The sequence below is a fragment of the Argiope bruennichi genome, chromosome X2 (assembly GCF_947563725.1).
Source record: "Argiope bruennichi chromosome X2, qqArgBrue1.1, whole genome shotgun sequence".
NCBI lineage: Eukaryota > Metazoa > Arthropoda > Arachnida > Araneae > Araneidae > Argiope > Argiope bruennichi.
Genome location: NC_079163.1, coordinates 97411300 through 97432473, shown reverse-complemented (window position 1 = coordinate 97432473; position 21174 = coordinate 97411300). Strand labels below are relative to the sequence as shown.

At 28.0% G+C, this 21174-nt stretch overlaps 1 protein-coding gene across 4 annotated transcripts in view; it reads right to left on the bottom strand.

Moving 5' to 3' along the window:
• Positions 1 to 21174, bottom strand: part of LOC129960797 (SCY1-like protein 2) — a 334172-nt gene that overhangs the window by 43345 nt on the left and 269653 nt on the right. For all 4 annotated transcript variants that reach the window (XM_056074446.1, XM_056074447.1, XM_056074448.1 and 1 more), the window contains 4 exons: positions 20169 to 20294; positions 15669 to 15845; positions 14445 to 14567; positions 5863 to 5976 (listed from right to left, as the gene is read on the bottom strand). In XM_056074446.1, the coding sequence (XP_055930421.1) occupies positions 5863 to 5976; positions 14445 to 14567; positions 15669 to 15845; positions 20169 to 20294 (540 nt within the window). The remainder of the gene's footprint in view (positions 1 to 5862; positions 5977 to 14444; positions 14568 to 15668; positions 15846 to 20168; positions 20295 to 21174) is intronic.

The window sequence follows — 21174 nt, the reverse complement described above, 5'->3', positions numbered from 1 at the left end:
TCCAGGGACATTTTTTATAATAAAAATAATTTATATTTTTATTTTATTTCATCGTATTTATTTTATATTGGCATTAATTCACTGAAGTAGAATAATTAATACTACTGGATTTTTCTTCAATTCAAAGAATTTAATAATTTTACATTAAGAATAATTTTAATTTAAAGAAATATTAAAATTAAATATTTGTGTTAGTGTTCTTGAAGAGAATTAATTGACCTTCTAACATTTTTAATACTTAATAGCAATCTGCATCTGCTTAAAAAATTAATTTTCTAAAGGCAAAGCATAAGATACTAATAAAGCTCTAGAATTAATTATCATTAATTTTCTAGACCTCAAACGTTTAAATTGTTGTATGAAAAATAGAAAAATGCTAGCTCATACCTTTGGAACTGTGTATATTTTGATTTTTGGTATTCCTTTCATTTAATACAAATGTTGGCCAATATCTTTTAAAATGCCATTGAAAAAAAAAAAGTGCCCTTTTTTAATAAAATTCGTTTTTCACACTTGATCTGACTGAAATAATTTGTGATGAAAAAATTGAACCCGTTAATTTTCCTTTTATCATGAATTGTTAGATCGTATTTTTTTTTAACATTAAAACGCATTTTTTAAAAATCGCAACTGACAATACGTTTTCACATGTCTTTATTAGAAAACTGGCAAAAACGGAACTCCAACATGAAATTTTTTGTTATCTTATCAAAATCGTAACACATCGTTACATCGTAATTACTTTTAAATGGTAAATTACACCAAAATTGGTATAATTTACAAATTTTTGGCCAGATTCATCAAAGATAAAATTGTCTGCTTTTCTGAGTGATTTGAGATCACTAACTTAGAAAACAATGAACTAGATTAATCAAATTTGGCATCTGACATATTTTGCTAAACCGGACCGATTCCTAGAAAGGGAAAAGGTATTTTTACCACAAGGGTTTTTTGCTATTTGACGTCAAAAGTAAATAGGAAACATGCCCTGTTGTATAAATTTACGAGAAGAGTTGAGAGGAGAACACTCCAAGTTTTTATTAAATATACAGGCAAGTGTATTTTTTAGTAGACGATTTTGAATTGTGCTTGAAAATGGCAGAATATAATTTTGTTTAAGAATAACGTGGTCAGTGAAGTCGTTAAGCATAGTCATTGGTATTTTTCGCCAATTTTGTCACCATGGTTTGCTGTGGCCTGATGGCAGAATTCCCGCTTCGTTATCGTAGGATCATGGGTTTGAGATGCTATTAAGTTAAACGACCAATCACGTTATCTCACTGCGTCAAGCGTCGTCTCATTGGTGAGGCTCGGAAGTTTTGAAGGAGCTTCCGACTCAGTTGCCTTCCTCATCATCTGACTATACCTCACAAAAATGAGCTCTATTTCAAAAATAGCCATAGTCTTCAAAATGGAATATTAATCCCTACAACTAAGTTATTTATAGAATTGGACTGAAATTGTCTGTGAGCACTTTAAATTAGAATATATGACTCCATGATCTCAAAAACCCTATGACTCATTTTTTTAAAAATTGCGTTTATATTGCTTTTGCATTATAAAGGTTTTACTTAGATTATTTAAAACCAGAAAACAGGTGTATAAAATCTACCAGGTAAAATAATAATAATTGAATAAGAAAATTAACCTTTTTTAAAAACTAATACTATTTTAATATGATTTTTCGTGTAGTTCCTGCAATCAGGGATTCATTTATAATATGATACTTCGGCTCAAGAATTACATTTGCAAATTAATCTAATTTAGAATTAAGTTTAGAGTTAAAAGTTATTTCATAGTATAAAAATCTGTTCTAAAGTTTTTAAGAATATGTTATATTAATACAAGAGTTGCCACAAAAACGGACGTCATAAATTTACAATTAAAATGTCACTAATGTGATATATCCTTAAGAAAATCTGATTTTTGTTTCTTTATTTCACTAAATTACAGAAGAAAATTTAGATGAGATAAAAGCATCTTAATTAAGGCAGTCGAAATTGAAATCTAATTAAAGTCTAGAAACTTTTCAAAAGTATTAGTTTTAATCTTGGTAGAAAGAAAATAATGGAAATGTATTCAGATGAAGCAAAATAAAAAGGAGAAAAGTGTAATAAGTGCTAATTTGATTCGAAATTTTGAATCGAATAATACGGACAAATAAATTAAAGGCTCCAAAATTTTGAATCAGAAATATGGATATATTTCCAGAAACCATTATTTTATTCTTTAAAATTTGAAATTTTTATTCCTGGGTAGAAAGAATAATGAAATATTTGAAGAAAATTTGAATATGGAGGTTTTCTTTACAATATATTACTTTATTATTATTATATTATTTAGAAAACTTAATATTTTTTAAATTTTACAAAGCATAGTTTTTTTTAGGGAATTGCATATATTTTACAGATATTGGTTAAACCTGACGACTTTTTTCATTTTTAATCCGCTTCAAATACGTAGTGATTAATACTTCTTGACTGATTCGTTTTTTGATGACATTTAAATAAATGTTAAAAAAAAAGTAACTCGACATGTTCTCCATGGCAAAGTTTAAATTATACTAAAATTCAATTCCAGTTTGATCGGATGTTTCTAATGAAATAAGTTTCTCCATTAGAGCCAATCTTGAAGTCATTAAAAGGAAATGATGTAACAAAAAGAATTCAAAGCACAAATTGAATCAGAAAAGATGGGTCTAAGAATACGATTTACAAATTATTCTCTTTGGAATTAGAATGAGCTAATAACGATCAAAGTATGGTATGATGAAGCGAAATTCTTTTCTCATTCCAATAAAAGTATTACTGAATATTTTGTAAGAAGCTGAACATCATAATATCATTGGCGGAAGGTGATTTGAGTTTCAAAGAATTCATTTTATTTTTGAGAAACGGCTAATAAAGGAAAACTGGAACGATGAGCATTATATTTTGGGCCTAATTGGAATAAAGGAGGTTATTTCTTATTGTCATAATGCTTAAAGAAAAAAGACACATTTTTATATCAATCGTATACTTTATGGCGATTTTATTGACAGTAAGAGCAATGCATGCCAATGAATAAATGATTTTGATTTTGATTTAGAAAAAGTCATATCTACAATTTTTTTAATGCACACGATTTTGAAATCAATTTCTTTAATCTTTATTTTTATTTATGCTGTATACTGAATAAAATTATTTTATTCGTGCTTTTCTAAACTTTAGCGGAACCCAAAAAGGTTTCAGAAAGTCGTAACGGAGAATACTTTAAATAATTGAGCTAAATATATCTGATGCTTGAAACAAGTGAAGAAAGAAGCACTTAAATACCTTATCAGTTAAATGTATTAAAATGGAAATAGTTTAAAATTTTTACTATGTAATATTTTAGCAAATATGTTATATTTGCAAACACATCGGCAATGACGACTCTTTTTAAAAATGACCGCCATGATAACCGTATAGTAGCTTTTCCGGATTTTAAGACTATCTCTCATGCCTCCTGAGAGTCCAACTCATAAGTATTTGAATTTATTTTTATTTACTTTTTATATCCACGTACAGCCTAAAATATATTATTTTTACTCTCTCGTTACTGTCTAAGGTCTCAATTCGCGCGTTTTTTCCAAGGCTAACAAGTAAGCGTTATCTTGAGGTGTAGTAGGTGAAAACGTTTGCTTCCCTTCCCCGTCTAGGAATAGTGCCAATTATTCAGTTGGTGCTACGTGGATGTGCATATTTTTGGCAGATTAAAATGCCTGGAAGATTCATTATGCCTTTTTAGGTAAATGCTAGCTGTGATGATATTTTTCTATTGTGTAACAATCGATAAACTGAATACATTAAACTATGTCTCTCATTATTACTAAATTTTTGCTTCCTGATCCCAAGCTGCTTTTCCTGTAGGAATCTCTATTGGTACCTGTCAAGTCATTGTACATCTCGTATTTAATTTTGGATTTCATATTATGACAGGTTAATGTATTTTAAGATGGCAGAAGATTTCACGATTTCTTATTTTCTCTGATATATTTTATTTTTACATTCTTTCATTTCCTTTTCTCGCCTTAAAAAATATTCAGCAAAGAAAGGTACGGTGGAGAAAACTAAGGTTTACTTGAAAGTTTCTTGTCTTTAGATAATAAAAAGGTTGAAATTTTATGTAAATTATGTTGAACTTGAGTTTTGAATTATTGGATAGTTAATTAAGATATACCAGTCTGTAAACTAGTAATTTATAAAAGCGCTTTATAACTATCTTTTTCATAATCAATAAACGAGAATTTTATAATTTTGAAAGTATTGAATTTGCAGCGATCCATTGAGAAGAAATTAACAGATTTTGTCATCCTGAATAACAGCTAATTGATGACGTAAATAATTAGGCCGGGAAGCCTATTAATTTATAGTTTGTTTAAACTTATTTGGTGAAGGATTTTGTAACAATTTTCAAGGAAAAAGTTCAAGTTGTTAGAAAAAGTTCATTTTTATTTCGATTCTTTAAAAAAATTACGTATAACGATTTTTTTGTTCGTGATTGGATAATCCTTACATTATTTATCGAATATTCGCACGAAATAAGTATTCAACTGAATATTTTAACTAGTATTTTTACTACGGATCAAGTAGTCTTTTTATTCTTTTTAAAAAATGAGAATTTTAATGTTTTCAAGATGGATTTTTTGAATCAAGATAGACTTTATTTAATAATTAAAACAATATATATATTATCCGAAAAATAATTTCATTATCTTAAAAACAAAGTAAATATACAGTTACGCCTGTTATTTATGCTCTTTTGGAATAAAAATGAATCAAATCCCAAAACATTTGTATGTTTCTTTCAATCAACAGTAAACTGATAAGTCATAACTTCGTTAGATCGTATCTAATAGTGATTTGGACTGGGATATTTTTATTTAAACAAAAGATTATTTTTGTGTACTGCACATTTCTTGCAAAAAGTATGCTTCATGAAGTAGATGTTCGATAATGCGACCACATTAAGTTTCTTATAAAGAGGAGACAAGTTTTTGCTGCTTTTTTTAAATTCAATTTTTTTTTTAATTTTCTTATTTTATTAATAATTTATTCGGAAAATTTCCTATTTCTCTTTTTGCCTGTTTTGTTAAATTAGCGTTCTGAAATAACATTGAGGGATTTAGCATTCGAATTTTATGTTTTAATTCTGATTGTAAAGACAGTTGCTAGTTAATGAAAAAATGACTTTATATTTCTTATGGTGAAGTGGTAAATACCATCCATTTACTGTAGATAGTTCAATTTTCTCAAAATAGATTTTTTAATGGGATTTCGAAATTATTTAAAAGAGTCTTTGTTTTTCAGACTTTTATGCTCCGAGTTTGAAGTTTGAGAAAAAATTATGTATTAAAATTTATGTATATGAAAAAAAATTATGTATTAAAAATTATGTATATGTATATATGTATATTATGTATTATGTAATAATGTATATAATGTTCCATGCAACAATATGATTTAAGAATCTCATTATCTACCAATAAAATGTTAAAAGCTGTGAATAAAACTGTTTGATGATTTATTTTTTTAGACACATTTTTTATTATTTGCCTATGAGAAGAAAGTGGAATTCAGCTGTATGGTTTTCATTCAATTAATTATTCGACTTATTCTCAAATTTTCCTTCTTTTTTTAATATCAACTCTTAAGCAAACTGTCCAGTTAAATCAAATATTGCATAAACGTTATCCTGAACACTTAAAGCCATGTATAGTTTATATGTTAACAATATCCGTCCGTTGATTTTAAGATCTTATGAATAACAAATAAAATAAAATAAAATAAAAGAATGACTTTAGTTCTCAGAGCGTGACAAAGAAAGGAAGATTTATTTTACCTTAACTCCCAAATTGTTATCGAAAACTTGCTTGGTTCTGGGCAAAACCATTTTCCTCACCGCTTGTTCTTCCAGTATATCTGCAATCTGTGTTACTGCTTGAAGAGCCGCTAACTAAAAAGAAAAAGATATGGTTTGAAATTGTTTCCAAAATACATGAATAAATCAATAGAATTATTTGAAATAAGAGACCGAAGAATTCTTCTTATCCGCAAAAATGTATGAGTCCAATTCAAATAATAATAATAATAAACGTTCTGTTTGAATTTTATCCCTTAGTTAAAGATTCGCAGTTAAATGAAATCAGTTCCATCAATCAATGAATCCATCAAATATGATGGAAAATACACTTTCAAATTTTCGTTGATTCATATTCGTTTCAACATGTACATTTGCTTTATGAATTTTCATAACCAATTTTGAGCTTCACACTTGCTTGACTCAATGATTCGATGCAAACTCTGAAGATTAATTCTGTCCTTTTATTTGTGTAATAAATCCTTAAATATTACATATCGTCGCTGTTACATCAAGCATTAAACAAAAAAAGTTTAATTTCTACGTTAGAATCCCATTTCAATCCAACAAGTGATTATCACATCCGACTTTTATTTTTTTTTAAAAAGCAAGGCTTCTGCCATTTTAAGTCACAACCAGTATTCTGAAACTTATAAAAGGCTGCACATAAAAATCCATCACTCATAAAATGCTGCAAGGTCATTGTTAAGAATTCATGCTATTTAAGAAAAAAAAATCTAGTCGAATTTTCCCCACTAATTAGAATCTAAGTTTCCTCCAACAAGTGATGACTGAATGTGCTCGCTTTTTGAACTGGCAAGACCTCCGCCATTTTGGACCTCACACAAATGATCAATGGTAAATAGTATATGAGACACGAAAAATTAACAGATGTTTAAGTAAATTAAGTTAGGATCTTTTCTGCGAAAGACAATTTATTTAATTTTGTGCCTTTGAAAATGACTTGTATTAGAATGATGAATATAATCTAGTGAAAATATTTTAATACATAACTAGTGTATTGTTCGTTTTCTGATCCAAACTCCAAAAATATCTTGCGTCCATTTATTTATCAAAGTCAGTTTTTATATGTTACAAATTTTTTCGTGTTTTTTTGTTCAATAAACAATTGAACATAATAACATGCTAAGAAGTTCGACGGAATAAAATGATCTCAAAGACATAGAATATATGTTCCCAAAAAATCTTATCAAAATTCAATCGTTAAAATTGTAATCGCATTAATATTAAGAAATTAGAAGTTTGCAAACACAAGCAATAAAATTTGAAAAATATGGAAAATATTATCTTTATTTTAATCATAAAGTAGAGATTTTATTATATGAGAAACCTCAAAATGAGATGAGTTTGATGATTCAACTACACTTAGAAAGAGTATTTAAAAAGATGAGATTCTTGAAATCGATTGAGTATTTCAGGATGAACCAATAAGCTTGGAAAATGATTAAAACAGCATTAAAAACATACAGTAATATTTTTTCATGGTAGCTCATAAAACGGTTTCATGAACATGTGGAACAAACCCCAGTAATTTTCATTTTTGATTTACAAAGGCAATATAAAAGTTTGAAGCGTGAGTTCTCTTTTTGTAATACATTATCTGATAATGTACAAAATATGTCATATTTTTATATTGGAAATGCATAAATTCTCTGAAAAATTCTTCTAAAATGCAATTTTAAGCTTATGCAATTTGTGAAACTTGATTTTTAGATCCATCTAAAAAATTCATGATTTAATTTCAAGGAATACTTAATTGAAAAATTTATTTAAAAAGTCCGCCATTTCACATTACTTAAACGATATAAAAGAAATTTTTGTGACATTTTTCATTTTTTTTAATGATTTTTATCATTAAAAGCCATTTTTCTTTGATTCAAGCACGTTCTAAAACAGAATTAACATTCTTTTTTCATGTAATGATTATTAAATAAAATTAGACATGAAATGTAAACGATACTTATAAATTATAAGAAATATCACGTATTAGAATATATCAAATGCAGGAATAATGTTTACGAAAGAATTTTACTGTTTTTTTGATATGACTGATTATATCTTTTTAATAGGTAATCCTGTGATTTTTGGCCGCACAATCACCTCATATTTTAGAATACAGAGGTATATTTAATTTTGTAGGTCAAATAAAACGTGCATTGATATAAGATATTGTTACGAATCTGTAATTTTCATAACAATATTACTTATAAAAGTTAAGAAAATATATAAACTTAGAATAAATGGAGAGGCCAGTGTTTTTATTTATACTTTATAATAACACCGATTTTATTGATTTTATTCATCCAATTACGTTTTTTACAGTGAAAAATCTATTTGCAGATATTAATCCTTGGATTCAAGCATATTATAAAACTAAAATAATATTCATTTTTTTTGTAGAATATTACTTAAAACTGCATATACAGTAACTGAAATGATAGACTTCTAAATGAAAAGAAATGCAGCGCATTTGAATAATTCTATTATAGCAAAAATTTAAGAAAAAGTTTTACTGCTTTTCTGGGATGGCAGATCAGATTCCTTTTCGTAGCGTAATCCTGAAATTTTTTAAAGCAAATTTGCTTTATACTTGAACAGTGAAACATACCCCCGGGGAATCGACTGCAGACTTTCTTCTCTTTCGAATAATAAAACAAAAACTTATTTGTTCGAAAAAGACACAAAAATATTCCAGGTTTAAATTTTATATGCCCATAGTTTTAAAGAAGGAAGGTCTTTTCTGCCGCTGATGCAGGAAGAGGAAGCTTATGAAGTAGAGAAAAGGCATTTTTTAAAGCTTGCAAAGAAGGTCCATTGCTTTAGAATCAAGAATAGGAGAAATTCAAAAAAATCCTTATTGGTCACGTTCCTTACGTTCGAGAAGAGAATGTGTTGCAGGATATTTCAAACAAAAGGAATCTTATCCGCTTAGCAATTGCTTAAGGAATGGATAGGAAGGAAAAAATATATATCGCCTTTTAATCAATATTGGTGCAAATTTCCTCTTTCCTGCGGGACAAAAGGTTGCGCAAAGGGAAACAACTCCAATTTCCTTTGTAACTTTCTCACTTTTTTTATAAAAGCAATTATTTGATGTATATAAAGGATTTTTGAAGTAACAAAAAGGGTATTAATCTATAACTAATGTATGAAAATTGAGACATAATCAGCCAAGGTATGAATTAAATTTGCATAAAATTTTGCTAAATATATCAAGCATATTCGCACTTAATAAAACATTAAAAATAAACTGAGAAGAGCGGGAATGAAGTTCAGAAATTAATAGATCACGTTTATGCAATTTAAAATTGCATTTATAATTTACGTTCACGCCAATTTCATTTTGTTTTTGCAATGCTCTGATAATATTTATTTGAAATTCTCTGTTAAGGATCAGATGCTCGCTTTTTAATACGTTTGTTTATGGTTCATTCATCCAGATAATTATAACACAAGCATATTGGCTTTCTTATTGATACATTACAATGTCGAATAAAAAGCAATTACATTTTGTATGTGTTTAAGTGCTTATCATGTTTCGTATACTACATAAAAATTACAGAAAAGATAACGAATGTTTGAGAAGGATTCAGATAAGTCAGTAGAGAGAGAAAAATAGCTGATATTTTATATGATTTAGCTATAATTTCTTCGGGAATTTACGGTTGCGAAGAAACCAGCTTCCAGACAAATTGCATATCGAAGGCTCATAAAGCTTTTCCTGCAATTATGATTTATTTTTCGATGGTAATGTAAATGGTCATTGTTGAAAAGTTCTCCAACTGCTATTAAATTAATTTCGTTGGATTGAGAAGGCCACATTGTTTTGGACATTTATGCCAAATAAAGATAGTCAAAAATAATTTTACAGCTTAAATCATGATTATGAGATTACTGAATTACTTGGTGTTCTATGAGATCTTATTCAATTTCTCTGATAGATCTCAACGACCCTTTTTAGTGTATATTCTGATTCCAGACATATTCATATAAAGCTTGTTGCTTTTTAGGTTCGATGAGTTTGGTGAAAGATCTTGAGATCTGTAACTACTCCAACATATATTAGTGGAATTAAGAAGAGTAGGAAACGATTAATCTAGAATTTTTTTCTAAACAAAGAAATTTTAGAAGATGTCAATTATTTAACATTCAAAATATTCATCTCTGACATTTCTGGATCATTACCAAATTTCAGTTCAAGAAAAATAGTTCTCACCTGCCTAATCAATGTACCAAAAACAAATAACAATATAACAAAATAATGCACTTTCAAAATTTGAAAGATAATCTGATTGATGAAAGTAAGATAAGGCCGATATCATAGATTTTTTAGTTTATCCTTTTCATTTCAATTTTTTTCGATTATTCTAAAATATAAATTTATAAAACAGAAGATGGTCAGCCTTAAGAAGAGATAAAGCTCCTAGCATACGTTTGTCTGCTAACCAATGCACTTCCAATCATAAACTGATATTACAAAAATTTAAGTATTTTATCTAGTTAGCAGAAAATAATTTGCTGATAGACTGGTAAAGTAATTCATGCATGGCTTAGAAGGCTGGGATTGATTCGAGTAAATATGACATGACTATGAAATATAAATTCTATTTCCAATAATTGTCTCATAATAATGAAGTACAGACGCGAAATATCGCCAAATCTAGAAGTCTTGTTTAAAGAATCGTGAGCTCATGTTCGAATTAAAAATAAGGATAAAATTAAATTACTTCTCGTGTAAACCAATTAAAACTTCCAAATATAAATATGTTTGCATTTACATTTTGAGTTTTAAATCAAAGTAATATTGGAAAAAAGTATAAGGACTGTTTTTTCTTCCACAATTATCGTAAAATTTGCATATTTGAAAACAGAAAATGACAATACCGGGTACAGACTGTTGTGAAACCAATTTCCGACTCTCCGAATTTCTTTTAACGATGTCCAAATGAACTCATCTTTCTGACTATGGAAAAGGAAAAATTTTTTTGTGCTTCGAGAATGTGAATTAAGTGGATAGGAAATATCAACAAGAATCAAGAGATCTTAGACGGCATTTTGCAATTTTCTAAAAAATTATAGAATGTATGGCATGAAAAAATAAACTGGAAGAGCATAAATTTTCACTCGTTAACAAAAAAGAATGATTGTAAGGAGATCTTACCTAAATAAAGAAATTTCAAATGAAGTTTTTGAATTTGAATTCAATTAAAATGCAAAATTTGAATTTACCATGTTCATCAATGTTCTAAATGCTTTGAATAAAAATGCTTCTAAATCCTTTGACTGTTCTAATTGCTTTGAATAAAAATCTTCATTTTTTTATGGAAAATTTTTATGGAAATTCAATTAAAATGCAAAATTTGAATTTACCATGTTCATCAATGTTCTAAATGCTTTGAATAAAAATGCTTCTAAATCCTTTGACTGTTCTAAATGCTTTGAATAAAAATCTTCATGTTTTTTTATGGAAAATTAGAGTCACACCCGCCTCTTTCAAATCAACATAGGAGAAGAAGAGTTGAATTTACCAAAAAAAAAAAAAAAACCATTTCTCTCGGTCAAAAATGGACAGTTTTAATTTTTTTCTGATGAAAAAAAGTTCAATCTTGATGGGTTTGATGGTTTTCGTTATTTTTGGTATGATCTGCGAAAGACCAGAAAAGTGTTTTCCAAACTTCACTATTTTAGTGGCTCAGTAATGATTTGGAGTGCTTTTGCGGCAAATGGAACCACTCCAATAGCCTTTATCAACAGTAAAATGTATTCTGACAAAATTGTTGATATATTAGAAGAAAATTTGTTACCAGAAGCAACCCTAATTACTTCAGGTGCTTATATTTTTCAACAAGATAATGCTTCAATACACTTTAGTCTGAGTGGAAAACTCTGGTTTAAAGCTTATTCTGTAAATTTACTTGCTTGGCAGGCAGGGAGTCTGATTTGAATCCGATTGGAAACTTATGAGCGATCTATCCCGAGAAGTTTATAAAAAGGGCACACAATTTCAATGCAAACAAGGTCTTAAGTTTGCTATCAAAGACGCTTGGGGGGAAAAAAATTCGTCGGTCACTTTAAAAGAGCTTGCAGGTTCCCTAATTTCTTAGCTTATTTAAGTGATTGAAAAAGAAAGGTAGTTTTATGATTATTAAGGAAAATTTTAAGTATATTAGAACATGGCCTTATACTTTTTTCCATATTTCGTTTAGTGGTAAATATTGTAAAATCAATTTTATTTGAGCTAATATTTGTTTTTTATGTACTGTAAATGGTACTGTAAAATTATATAACAGAAAATACATAAAAAATCATATAGATGAAATGAAAATAAAGTATATTTTCATTCATTTTAATACTGTCCTTATGCTATTTTCACTCACTGTAATATCCTTCGAATGTGCTTGTAATTACGTTCTTTCTAACTCCTTTTTTCTAGTCGTTACAATATACAAAGCATCACCAACTCACATCTTACCTCCAATTTACTACAAAAAAGCTTACTAGTTTTGAAACAAAAGAACAAAGCTGCATCAAACGCATTCTTATAATGAATATAAAATATTATTGAATAATGAGCAGAGAATCGCATAATAAGCTGGGATTAAAGTAATAACTCGAGGATTAAGCTGGAATTAATTTAAATCGTATAATATAAATTCTTACTAAGTCAGTAAAATGCTGAAATAGAACAAATATTTGCAAGACATAACTATTTAACTACATCCATTATTTTGAAATTGTCTGAAGCTCAATACAAGACTTCAGCTTAAAGATATTACACAAATCATTTTATTAATTTTTAAACAACGTTTTACGAGCTACTAAAAAACGAGCTTCCCTACTAAAAAAAAAGGCTTAAAAGCTCTTATAACTGTGGAATGATAAGGTTTGTTATGACAATTGCTATTTTTTCATATTGCCTTCTTTTTGTTATTTCAGGTGTACTACTGATTTTTTTTAGTCAATATTTCTATTTATAGAAATTTGAAGCATAACTTGTAAATAAAGCCCCGAGGAGGTTTTTCTGTAGACTTCAATTTGTTACAGAAGACTGGAACAAATCTTTGCTCCAGGGAAACCTAAGCCGTCCTGACAACGCTGTCCCGTCTTTTTCTAGCTTATTATTTATGACAACATTTCAAAGAGCTATTCCAGTAGTGGAGCAAATGTATAAAACATCTTCGGAGTAAAGGCTACAATTGCAACAAATCGCCTTCAGATTTATAGGGCATCTCAAACAGCATGAGGGATGTCTAATCTTTCTAATAATTTACCAGCTCTAAATTTTCCTTAAAAATAATAAAAAATAAATGTTATTTTCTTTAGATGCTGAAAGTTGCTTTCTTGTGTTAATAATTGGCGAGTTAAATTTGAGTTTAATGTTTGATCTGAAATGTAAAGTTGTATGAAAGTTTATTTATTAAGAATTTTACTGATATGTTGTTTAGATTTCCACGTATTTTTCATAATTTATTCAATTTTTGCATTTTATTTTCGTTAAGAAGAAAACAAAATTTTCTCATAATTTATTTCTTTGAAATTTTAATCAGAAATAATGATAATAATAATAAACAAGGAAGACTTAAGCCCTAAAATGCTGTTTCTATTATAATATCAATCATTTACGAGATACTGAAAATTGTTTTCTTGCTTTAATAATTGATTAAGCAAGTCTAAAACCAATAAATGACTTGAAAGAGAAATTATAAGAAACATTACATTTAATGATATGCTTATCAGATCCTTATTATATGCTTGTCATTAATATTAATAATATACTCATCAGATATGCTTATTATTATTTATACCATTTTGGATTTTCATTTGTTGGAATAATAGCAAATAGTATGGTTGCTTTTTGATTGCACCTTATGCTGTGTTGTCACGTGTGTCTTTTATTTAAATAACTTCTGAAATTAAGTATTTATAAATTGTAGACACATTTCATAAATAAAATATGTTATTTCAATACATTTAAAAATACATTATTTCAATTCTAAAAGTTTTCACAAATCAATGAAACAAAATAACGAGAAAAAGTATCGTTTCTGTTAGAAACTATAAGATATATATGGTAAAAATATATTCAATAGATATAATTTATGCTAATTCGGAAGTAAAATAGAAACGGAATAGATATTTTGAAAAATATTTCAAATGGTAAACTGTTAATTTATCAGCCTAAGTGACTTCATTTAATATTATGAAATTCCTATTTTCGTTTTGAGAAAAGCTGAGCAAACGCTTGAAATATGCGAGACATTTTATCATATATTGATCTAATTTTCCATTTTAGAAGATTCTTCAGGATGTGCAAGAAAGCATTATCCTTCATATTTTAAATAACTATTCTTCAGCTCCGTATCTTGTTCATTCTTTAAGCGTACATATAGTTATTAACTTTTTGTTTTTATTGTAAATAAGAAAAAATGTTTAAAAAACATAATGAGCTTTTGTAAACACAATGAAGAGTTGATTTTTACTTCAACCGTCTAAGGAGAGAAGGTCAAAACTGTAAAAAGTAAGAAAACTAGCGCATATATTACCTGGATTTGAGGAGTAGTTGATTCAAAAGCACTGTAAAGCATGGGCAATACATCTGCCTTTATATCACTCTTAGGAGTTTTCTTCATGATTATATCCAGATTCTCTAGCAGAGTTACAGTAGCCTGAAAAAGAATTATTAAACAGATGTTTTTACACAAGTTGGATTCAGCAACTTTATAACACATCCTCTCAAAATTTCATTTTGAAGTATAATGTATGATAAGTTAAACAACAACTAGAATTTTAAATAAATAGAACAAAAAATATTTTCTCATATGAGTTTTTCCTTCATACACCGTAAACATTCTTTAATACCGAATATTTCGTGGAATACTTTGAAATAGATATGAATCTGTGTAATTGATGAAAAGGAGAACGTGTTCTTCTCTCATGTTCACCTAATGAGTTACTAGTGAACATGTGAGAACAGAAAGAAATTTAGAGTGAGCGTTTGCTCATCAATGAACGACTACCGGAAAAAAAAACAATTTGAAAACTGTTAGCATAATGTTTTAGTGCACTAAGCAGTTACCTTCTGCTCTAAGAATTTCAGTGAATATTTTACTAAATTTTTGCAGAAAAAACGCTCGATGATATTATGCGGCCTAAAAAGTGAAATATCAAGAACTACGCTGATTCGATGCATGTACTGTTATTATTGCATATAAATGACTGCCATAAAAACTCATATTTATTAATTGGGTTCCATAATAAATTAACTAAATTCTGTCCAAAATTCATGATAAATCGATGATTAATTAAATGTCCAGCTGCTTATTTCATGATTTAGAAAGCTGAAAGTCGTCTTTCTTCAGTACTAAGTGATATCTGAGAGTTAGTGCGTTTATATATATTAACTTTGCCTCTAAATTACAATTAGCTTGTTTCACAAGTTTTTGGACCTATTCGTAAACATTGTATCTAAATAGCAATTTAAAAAATTCTGCCATTAGAAGGTTAGCGAACAATATCATTGATCATATTCATTAATGGATGGATTATTAATTTGTCTCCTCTACTTCTAGTTTTTAAAAAATATCTAGATAGTTTCAATTCAGATTTTCAAGAATAATTTAAATTCTTGAAAATAGGATTTCCAGAATTTCAAGAATGCGCGTAAAAGAATTAATATATATACATATATATATATATATATATATATATATATATATATATATATATATATATATATATATATATATTGATGGAAAATGAAGGGTTACCTGAACAGACTTCGGCATACTGAAGACAGTTCGAAAGACTGGGAGAATTTCATTTTGATATTCTTCCACAGTGCTTTCTTCAATCATAAAGAGCAAGGGTTGAAGAGCGGCAGCCAGTACCTCTGGCGACTGGAGTTCAGTCTTTAGCGATGGTAGAACGTGTTGAAACCATAGTTTCTGACGAAGGAAGAACAAGTGTTATTAGTTAGGAGAAATGGTTTAATCTGCTTCGTGATATTTGGAAACGGCCCTTTCCTTAATATTGTTAATTATTTGCACTAAATCTGGTATCAGTAAAAAACACAAGAAGAATATTGAACAATTAATGCAAACGAAACAGCTGTAGATATTGAAAAGAGAGCACAATTTCAGACAGCGTTTGAACGCTTTCAAATATTGACAACATTTGGTTTATAAAATGCCTACTCAATATTAAGCTGATATATATTCCATATCCCCAATTTAATTTAAAAAGAATGTCTTTGAGAAACTTTTTGAAAGAATCTCAGCTCTGATTTTAATAAATTAAAATTTTAAATTTCTGATTTTAATAAATTAAAATTTTAATAAATATGGCCATTTTATATTTTATACAAAATGTGATTAAATTACTCTTATAATAAAACATATCTTAAAAATACACATATCAATGCCTCCCCCCCAAAAAATGTGAATTTTTAACTTTAAGAATTTTCTACTTTTTGTTTCTTAATTTATAATTCATTATCATAAATATCAAGGAATCTTGATCCATTTTCTCTCAAATTCATTAACAGGTGGTGTCAAATGTGCTAAAACACAATTTAACAAAGCTAATCAATTAACTGATAATTATGCTTCAAAAATATTGAATAACACATAGCAATCAAGAACCTACACATCTACACATGTAGCAAATTTAAAAACACTAGTTATTCTGGAAGTATAAGAAAAATCTATCATAAGTTCAATCTTTACAAAAGTGAAACAAATCAGACTGAACAAAAGTGTATGAAAATAGTTTCAGGTCAAGGGGTCGTTTGGATAACTTTCAGTGCTTGAAACTTTGTTGCAAAATATACGGAACTGAATAAACTATGAACTATCTTTGCACATATCGAATAATTTTAATGTTGATTACATTGATTATTAAATATCAGTCGCCAAACCTAACTGCAGGATTTACAGAAAAATACAGTTATTTAAAATTTTTATTGAGGAATTTTAAATGAAGAATTTTTTAGGAATTGATATAAATATGTTTAATTATTCACTTTGCGTAAGAGAGTAGTTTTGGAATTTCATGGCGTAAAAACTGAGTTTGACAATGCGGTGCCATCAATATATTGTATCGATTTCAACTGAATAAAATACATGCTGGGTGAATTTTAATTAGGCAAACAGAATGGTTTATTATGCATAATTATGCAGGGTAACATGAACGTACACATAATAATACTTTAATGAAGCATATAAAATTTATATTTTCCACAAACGTTCGACGTGACTGCTCTTGGGTATTCTGAGGAAGTCCCGTCGCTAAATCTGTTTTTTCCGATATATTTGTGAGCTAATCTTACGTAAATCAGACGCGGTATAATGTAAATAATCTCTTTTTACACTATATATTCTCTTTTTACACTATATATTTTATTATAATTATTTACACTATATATTCTCTTTTTACACTATATATTTTATTATAATTATTTACACTATATATCTCTTTTTACTCTATAAATCTTCTCTTTTTTGAAAAATATATTAAACAAAAATTTTTTTGCACTTGCCAAATAGAATAAAGTTCATGAAACTAAGATATTATTTTACTTTTGTGCTTTTTTTTAATTATCATAAGAATATAGAAAGAATAAGGAACATTCATTAGAATGTGAAATTGAAGCAGCTAAAATCATTTATCTCCAAACTTAAGATACAATATTATTAATATGAATGAGTTTAAGAATAGTTAAAACACAGATGAATGAGTTTCAGAAACCGCAGGCATTATTTCATTTTTTTTGATGCTGTTGTATGAATCTATAATTACTTTAGTTTAGTTTAGTTAAGCTATATATTAACAATCCGTTTTGAAGTCACAAGAGGCTATTTTGGGAAGACCTCGAAATTTTAAGTGGCGATCGAATGACGACGACGATATTTGAGTCGCAAACCTCTTTCTAAACTTCGGTATCACAGCGGGAGGAGAAAATTTGCTTCCAATAAATATAAAGTACATTAGATCCGCTAAAATGGTGGATCTGATGTGACATAAAGTTTAGAATTTGGAACTTTCTGGCCCCAAAGGCAAGTCCATACTTCCAAACTACCACAGTGAAATCTCTGTAGTAACAAGAACATAGAAAGTATGTTGAACATTCACTCAGATGAGATAAAGAAACAGCTAGGACAATCTATCTCCAACTTAACCCTTTACATGGCAATTTGAGCGAAAGTGCAAAAGGTTAAGATATGATGCTAGTAATCTGCTAAAGAGCTGTTACTTTGCAATCAATCATTCAATTATAAAATTTCCCAAATAATATATTCCCACCCTGGAGTTTAAATACAGGTTAAATAATATAATTAGGTCCCCTTGCAAAAAAAATTTAAACATTTACAATCTTAATATTACATCATGGAAAATTAGTTAACCATAAAAATTTAGTTAACCGTCATTTTCGTCAAGTATTTTAATAACTCGCAGAAAATTATTAAATTAATCTAAGAAAACCTCCAGGAAAACTGTAAAATTCCCTTCTAGATGCTATCCAGTAGCTGCGTAATTTGAAAATGCATGGCCTTGTTTCACAAGTAAAAATGCAACAATTCTTACAAGCGTTTAGGTTTACCTTTTCAAACTGAAAATTCAAAATAAAAAGAATTTCTCTCGTCAGACCATGAAAGAAAGTAATTAGAAGCATTCGAGAAATTTCGACCTCTTAAATCTAACAATTTAAGTTTTAAGACATGCAGTGAAAGTTCTAACATTAATTGCGAGACAAAACTTCTACGATTTGAATTATACAGCCTTAACATTTCATGATTTACAAATATTTCTCTAAATTTCTTGTCAAACTTTTCACTTTCACGGAATATTTTAATCATAATTTTGCAAGCAATTATCTGAGCGACAATTCTAGCCACTTTCCTCAACAATCTCGTTTGTATTTAGAGTGACTGCGATGTAAAATTACTTTGTTTACAATTATACTCCTCAGGCTATTGCATTTAATGGAACACTAGTCTTATGGTTAGATAACATTGAATTTAACATCATAATTTTCAAAACGTAAGGCCAGGAAATTTTAGTAGTGGGACTATAACACATTAGGAATGATTATCATTTTTGAAAACATAATAAAACAAAACAAAAATAAAAATTGGAACATACATTTTGTCTAAAAAGCATTTTTACTATTTTAAGATTTTATTAAGAAAACAAATAAATATATCTAAATAAATCAATAAAAAAATATAATGAATTGATCATTAAGTAAGGAATTAGTTTTGGCCTTATTTATTGGCCTTTATTCCATGGCACGAAGTGCATCAAGAAAGTCCTCAACTTCTTGCTGTGCTCTTTTTAGCAAGCATATTATTTCAATGATATCAGAAATTTTTGCTACAGGTCGTTTAGATACCGTATGTTTTTTGGACAAGTTAATGAAAAATACACCTCCTGAACATAGCCTCATTGAAAGATACCCCCTCCCAAGATATCCATTGTGCCTTTTCTTGAGCAGTAGCAATTATTTTAGGGTTTTTCCTTCATGAATAAGAAGTCTAAATACACATATGCAATATAACCATGAACTTTGAGAATGTCTTAATATATGGATCAAGTCTTAGTTGTATATCTCATCATTTTTTAATTACTTTTTTGAAGTTGTGAAGAGACTTTTTCGATACATTGTATATGCATTTACGATGTTGTACTAGAAGCAAAATTGTTTTCCATGCTTGCTCTAAAATTTAAATTGATGGTCTGGCTTAATTCTTTTAACTGTATAATCACAATTGTTATATTCGTTGAGGATGTATCATTTGCGTTGGTAAAAAACAAAATTAGAGTCGTTGCTGTTTCCATTTTGTTGACTTTAAAATTTAGAATCGTGTTTGTTCTTTTAATTTTACGCATGCATGGAAAAAATATTTGCAACAGAATATACAAACTAATCGTCAGAAACGTACTAATGCAAATTTTGAATTCAATCACCCTCCCAAATTTTTTAACAGCAATTAAAGCCAAGTAAATTCACTGAATTTTCCTAATTAAGGTGTCAAAAAACATCTCTAAGAACATGTTATTATCAAGAAATTAATATAAGGTTGAAGATTAAATTTATATTGTTGGGATTTCTATTAAACAAATATTAAATCAGTAAACGAAAGGAAAGATGTGTTTTTGGTGGAATTTAGTGTTGATAAAGCATTCCGTAATCAACGCTGCCTTTGGCTGTCAGCAACTATATTGATAATCAATATATCTAGAGTTCATCAATATATTTATTGACTTACCTTAGGAATACTGAAGAGTGTTCCTTGCAGGCTATGATAGAAATGCGATTTGTGACTAGAGTCTTTCATCTGAATCACATCCAGGTATTGCAAAGCATGGACAGCCGGCTCCATAAAATACTTAATCTAAATGGAAATAAAAATTTTGTTTTAAAAGTACACTCTTCTTAGTGTAATAGAAAGAAGATCGTTTTTATTTTAGTTACGAGTTTAATTAGTGTTTTAGTCTTTAATTTATAATTCGTTATTATAAACGTTACGGAATCTTGAAATCAAGTTTTGTTTTCCTCAAAATCACTGCGACATAGCGTCATTTGTATGAAATCAAAATTTAATTAAATTAATATATTAACGATAATTAAGCTCTAAAAGTTTTAAAACAATGTACTGTTCTTCGAGAACACACAACTGTACAGTTTCAAACGCTGAAATACTAAAAAATGAGTAAAAAAAATCGATTACATTTCTTATTTACAAATATGAAAAAAAGTTTTAGTGAAGTAAAACTATATATAAAGTGAAGAATATTGGTTACTTATAATTGATATATTTCGATTTTATATAAATTTTTTTATAGATTATAGATAGAATGCATTACTTAAAAAAAAAAAAAGGTAAAAGGAATGCATTCCATTGCGTCTGTATTTTTTTAAAAACTTTTCCTAGGTATTAGATATTTTCATTAAAATACATATGTTACTAGTACTACTTTGGGTACAAATAGGATCAATAAAACGTTTATAATTATATTAAGACTCTCATTTTCAAACGTGAAAAAATGTAAAGCTTTTTTTCCATACAATATTTTTTGTTATTTATAATTTTACAAAATGTGTACACTTTATTTTCTAAAAGCTCAAATATTGTGAAGAAGTTGTAGCGTATTTAGTTATTTTTAGTGACTAATTGTAATCTTCTGCTCTATATCTGGTAAATATTCCATGTTTCCATTTTAATTACAAGAAGATAAGAAATAAAATTAGAAATATTATTTAGAAGAATAAGA